The sequence below is a fragment of the Nerophis lumbriciformis genome, linkage group LG24 (genome assembly GCF_033978685.3).
Source record: "Nerophis lumbriciformis linkage group LG24, RoL_Nlum_v2.1, whole genome shotgun sequence".
NCBI lineage: Eukaryota > Metazoa > Chordata > Actinopteri > Syngnathiformes > Syngnathidae > Nerophis > Nerophis lumbriciformis.
This window is the reverse complement of record NC_084571.2, coordinates 41630387-41636482: the sequence shown is the minus strand read 5'-3', so window position 1 is coordinate 41636482 and position 6096 is coordinate 41630387. Positions and strand designations below refer to the sequence as shown.

Genomic DNA, 6096 nt, shown 5'->3' with positions numbered 1-6096 from the left:
ATAAAATTCAGTGTATAAAAATTAGTATAAAATTCAGTGTATAAAAATTCAGTGTATAAAAATGAGTGTATAAAATTCAGTGTATAAAAATTAGTATAAAAATGCAGTGTATAAAAATGAGTGTATAAAATTCAGTGTATAAAAATGAGTGTATAAAATTCAGTGTATAAAAATGCAGTGTAAAAAAAATGAGTGTATAAACATTGAATGTCAATCAAGTGACGAAAGTGTCATAGTGAAGATTGATGATCGCTCATTTTAATGCCCGGCTGGCGATCGACGTAATGGGCACCCCTGATTTCCATCCATCCATCCATTTTCTACCGCTTGTCCCTTTCAGGGTCGCGGGGGGTGCTGGAGCCTATCTCAGCTGCATTCGGGCGGAAGGCAGGGGCACCCCTGATTTATATAATTGAATTAAAATTGCATTGCCACATTAGCATATCTTGTGACCATAAATATCATTTTAAAAGACAGTTCAGTGAGTTTCCTCAGAATGTGTGACAGAAAGGGCTTTATTGTACAGTCGAGTACATGTGAGCCAGCACTGCACGCTGGAGGTCCTGAGAAGAGACCATCACACATCATGGCCATCAAACAAGTGGCCCTGTGTAATTGAAACCTTTTAAAACTAGGAAATAGACAACAAAGCAGGAAACATTTGTAATTCCATTTAGTTCCTGTTTAAAATAAAAGGAGCATTGGTTCAATTGTGTGAGTTAAAGGATTTGAAATGAAACATTGAAAGTGTTCTACAGCCTGGGGGACTCGTACAACACCACTTTTCTATGTTTGCAAATGAAAGACAAAAAGTTTGAATGGATTCTTTTCAAGTACCTTGTGACTTTGTCCTCGCCGCTCTTCTATAAATACATCAAGTTGTGGTTGGACACGGCCAAACCAGCTGGAAGTGTCCCAGTTGGACTCCAGGGTTGAGATCAGGAAAAAGCTCCACAGGAAGCCGTGATCCACATGAAGTGAGCGCAGCTGCGGACATTTGACAACAGAGTGCTTAGCTTTAGTGGACATTTGACAACAGAGTGCTAGCTGATCATTCGGCAAATGGACTGCAGGGAGGGGAAGTCCTCGTTGTCCTTCATGTGCAGTGTCTTGTGGGAGTTGAAGTCTTTAGGAGCCAGCACCTGTCTGCAGGTGGGACACACCTGGCAGTCCAGGTCAGCGCTGGTGTTTGCCTGCATGCTGGGCGTCTGCCAAGCGTTCTTTTTGTTCTTGTTTTTCTTCCCTCCTGCCGTCCCAGACTGCTTCTCCTGAGCCTTGCAGTCCCCGTGAGCCGTGAGGAGCTCCTGCTGCTTGGCGGTGTCCGGCAGCAGCACCAGCAGCTCCTTGAAGATGTGCTGGAAGTCGTCTCCCAGCAGGTCCTTGCAGCTGTGGTGGTAGTGGGCGGCTGGTAAAACCCCCTGGCAACACAAGAGTCCATTCATCATCAAGTGCACCAAAACTCATTTTAAAAACATACCTGCCAACTTTTGAAATCAGAAAAACCTAGTAGCCAGGGTCCAAGGGCCACAGGCCCCGGTAGGTCCAGGACAAAGTCCTGGTGGAGGGTTCAGGGCTTCGCCCCCCGACGCAAAATGATTATTAGCATTCAGACAGGTTAAAATGTTGCTAAAACCATCACTTTTCTATCAGTCACAGTGACTTTTCAAAACAAAAATATTACAGCAAAAATCATATGGGTTGATTGACATGTTTATTCTGTAAGCTAACTTCAATAGTTTGAAATTATTTTGACAGTTAATGCCAGTTATCCTGTCAACCTTTCACAAGACTTCAATTTGTTAATTGAAAGTATAAACACTTTTTACAGTAAACAAATGGTAAAACAGTACTAAACAATTCCATTAAAAAAAAAATTGGTGTCATTATTAACTTTCTGTCCAAGCTTGTATAATCTACTGCCTTGTTCAATTGTAAAAAATATTCTGTGCCTAAAATTCACATTTCTATCACAATTATCATACTGTAAACATGGTAAGCTAACTTCATTAAAATTAATAGTCCTGTCAATAGCATGGAATTACAATTCAAATGTAGTTTTTTTGTAAGCCTTTCAAAAGAATTCAAAATATGAAAAATGAATGAAAATTAATTGAAGCCATCAGACACTTGAAAAGTGGCACATCACATCTCTAATGTAATCATTTGAACTTTTCAACAGAAATAGCACTGCAAAAATATTAAGGACATACTTCTGTATTTTGGTAGTTATGCTGTCAACATTTAACAAGATTTCTTCAACTTGGACTTGAAAGCATAAATAGTATAAACACTTTTAACAGTATAACAGTACTAAACAATTCCAATAGATAACATTGGTGTCATTACCTTTTTGTGGCTAAAATCCAAATTTATTCTATCAGATTGATCATACTGCAAAAATGATATGGTAACTTTATGATAAGTTTACTTGAAGTGGCATAAAACACTGAAAGTGATTGTTCCTATAACCCCTTTGTTTCAAATGTTTGTTCCACTTGTGGCAGTCGGGCACCAGCATACCGTCTTTGACAACTTGAAGTGGCATAAAACACTGAAAGTGATTGTTCCTATAACCCCTTTGTTTTAAATGTTTTATGCCACTTCAAGTTGTCAAAGACGTGCTGTGAAATACAGCCGACAGGATTGCGCACCAAACACGAAGCAAGGCCAAAGTGCATGCATGGTGCAGGAGAACAAAGGACTTCTTTCATTTAAGGTTTGTGATAAACCATCAAACTCATTCGTTAAAAGGACTCTATAGTAATATAAAGTGAGTTTTTCTGGACATTATCATGCAAGAAAAGTTTATTTTTGGGACCGCGATCACCGCGTAATGATTTTTAAAGGTTGCATTACAAACATTTAACTGTCCCATGTGATCAGCCAGTGCGATTGGAAGTCCATGCTCAATTATTGCCTCCGTAAATAAAACTTCGGCATTTATCACATCCAAAGAATCTGTTTGGGCGACGAAAAACGTTGAAAGTTTTCCACTTGTATCGCTAGCAACGGCATTAGACTTGTGTTTTTTTGTCCCAACGTGGTCTTTTACATCGCTAATTCCTCCGTGTCCGATCGAAAAATCTTGTCTGCACAAGGTGCAATTCGCCTAGTTTTCACCCTTTTTTTTTTAAATGAATGAAAAACCGTATTTTTTATCACTGCAACCGTAACCCGGAATAGGTTGATGAAAACCGTTCTAATTACGGGAAAACCGGAGTAGTTGGCAGGTATGTAAAAATGTTATCTCTTTAAAAACACGCTGTAAATAAATGCATATCCTCTGAAAGTATGTCTTCAAATAGCCATGCACTTTTTAATCACGATACAATTAAGAAATTAATCAAACTATTTTATGGAATAATAGACTTAGACTTAGACTTATAAACAAACACCATACTAGAAATGGCAATGATGCATGTGTTCGGAAATGGCTGATGGACTTACACATTTCAGATGAAAGAGACATATCATGGAATGATGTTTGGAAAAATGCCAATAAGCCCTTTAGAAGCTTTAAAGATAAACTGAGTCAATTTAAGATCTTGAAGAGATTGTATTTGACATCTTCTCAGCTGTTTAAAATTGGTGCGGTAGATAGCAAGTTATGTATGAAGTGTCGGGAATGTCAGAGAACAAAAGAGTTATGGTTGCAAACAAGAAAAGATTCCTTAATATAAACATCCCAATGACTGCAAACTTGTATTCTTGGGCATCTCCATCCATTTAGTAATGTGTCATCAAAGAGTAAAAATGCATTTCTTTCAATATGCATCATAACAAAAAGGGTAATATTTAAAAAAAAAATGGATAGATGTTGATAGTCCAACATTCTGACTGGTATACACACATAATATATAAGTAAACTTAGATTGATTGATCTTACATAATGAATATAAATGATATACAGGTAAAAGCCAGTAAATTAGAATATTTTGAAAAACTTGATTTATTTCAGTAATTGCATTCAAAAGGTGTAACTTGTACATTATATTTATTCATTGCACACAGACTGATGCATTCAAATGTTTATTTCATTTAATTTTGATGATTTGAAGTGGCAACAAATGAAAATCCAAAATTCCGTGTGTCACAAAATTAGAATATTACTTAAGGCTAATACAAAAAAAGGATTTTTAGAAATGTTGGCCAACTGAAAAGTATGAAAATGAAAAATATGAGCATGTACAATACTCAATACTTGGTTGGAGCTCCTTTTGCCTCAATTACTGCGTTAATGCGGCGTGGCATGGAGTCGATGAGTTTCTGGCACTGCTCAGGTGTTATGAGAGCCCAGGTTGCTCTGATAGTGGCCTTCAACTCTTCTGCGTTTTTGGGTCTGGCATTCTGCATCTTCCTTTTCACAATACCCCACAGATTTTCTATGGGGCTAAGGTCAGGGGAGTTGGCGGGCCAATTTAGAACAGAAATACCATGGTCCGTAAACCAGGCACGGGTAGATTTTGCGCTGTGTGCAGGCGCCAAGTCCTGTTGGAACTTGAAATCTCCATCTCCATAGAGCAGGTCAGCAGCAGGAAGCATGAAGTGCTCTAAAACTTGCTGGTAGACGGCTGCGTTGACCCTGGATCTCAGGAAACAGAGTGGACCGACACCAGCAGATGACATGGCACCCCAAACCATCACCCAACCATGCAAATTTTGCATTTCCTTTGGAAATCGAGGTCCCAGAGTCTGGCGGAAGACAGGAGAGGCACAGGATCCACGTTGCCTGAAGTCTAGTGTAAAGTTTCCACCATCAGTGATGGTTTGGGGTGCCATGTCATCTGCTGGTGTCGGTCCACTCTGTTTCCTGAGATCCAGGGTCAACGCAGCCGTCTACCAGCAAGTTTTAGAGCACTTCATGCTTCCTGCTGCTGACCTGCTCTATGGAGATGGAGATTTCAAGTTCCAACAGGACTTGGCGCCTGCACACAGCGCAAAATCTACCCGTGCCTGGTTTACGGACCATGGTATTTCTGTTCTAAATTGGCCCGCCAACTCCCCTGACCTTAGCCCCATAGAAAATCTGTGGGGTATTGTGAAAAGGAAGATGCAGAATGCCAGACCCAAAAACACAGAAGAGTTGAAGGCCACTATCAGAGCAACCTGGGCTCTCATAACACCTGAGCAGTGCCAGAAACTCATCGACTCCATGCCACGCCGTATTAACGCAGTAATTGAGGCAAAAGGAGCTCCAACCAAGTATTGAGTATTGTACATGCTCATATTTTTCATTTTCATACTTTTCAGTTGGCCAACATTTCTAAAAATCCCTTTTTTGTATTAGCCTTAAGTAATATTCTAATTTTGTGACACACGGAATTTTGGATTTTCATTTGTTGCCACTTCAAATCATCAAAATTAAATGAAATAAACATTTGAATGCATCAGTCTGTGTGCAATGAATAAATATAATGTACAAGTTACACCTTTTGAATGCAATTACTGAAATAAATCAAGTTTTTCAAAATATTCTAATTTACTGGCTTTTACCTGTATATGAATGATCCCCTCCACTTGGTACATTGAGAAGTAGCTGGCCTGCAGAAAAAGAATGAGCACCCCTGGTCTGGTGCATCTTCATCGTTGTCTTTTCCATATTCCCACTTAGCTATATATTTTTTTCCTGCTTCTATTGGCCACTGAATTTTTGTACAACCTACCAGCCTTTTTTTAAATTTTTTATATTTAGCTAAATTGTGATTTTTTTTGGTGTAAATACTTCTGATATATTGACGTACATTAGTGTTGTGTTAGTGACACACTGCAAAAACTGAAATCTAAGTAAGATGAAATAACTCAAATAAGGGTGATATTTGCTTATTTTCTGTCTGATAAGATAATTCTTCTCACTAAGCAGATTTTATGTTAGAGTGTTTTACTTGTTTTAAGGGTTTTGGCCCTAAATGATCTCAGTAAGATATTACAGCTTGTTGCTGAGATTTGATGAGCTATATTGAGTAAAACATGCTTGAAACTAGAATATCAAGTGTTGCAAAGCTGTGTCATCAACACTCACAAGTACAAAAATACCTTTTTAAAGTAATAATTTCTTATTTCAAGCATGTAAAAAAAAAAAAGTCATGATTTTGACAC

At 38.4% G+C, this 6096-nt stretch overlaps 1 protein-coding gene across 1 annotated transcript in view; it reads right to left on the bottom strand.

Annotated features, from left to right (window-relative positions):
* Positions 1 to 497: 497 nt before the first annotated feature.
* The window catches only part of znf598 (zinc finger protein 598), a 47297-nt gene continuing 41698 nt past the window's right edge, over positions 498 to 6096 (bottom strand). Inside the window, exon 12 of the mRNA XM_061982091.1 lies at positions 498 to 1418. Within this exon, the coding sequence (XP_061838075.1) occupies positions 1044 to 1418 (375 nt within the window). The 3' untranslated portion in view covers positions 498 to 1043. The remainder of the gene's footprint in view (positions 1419 to 6096) is intronic.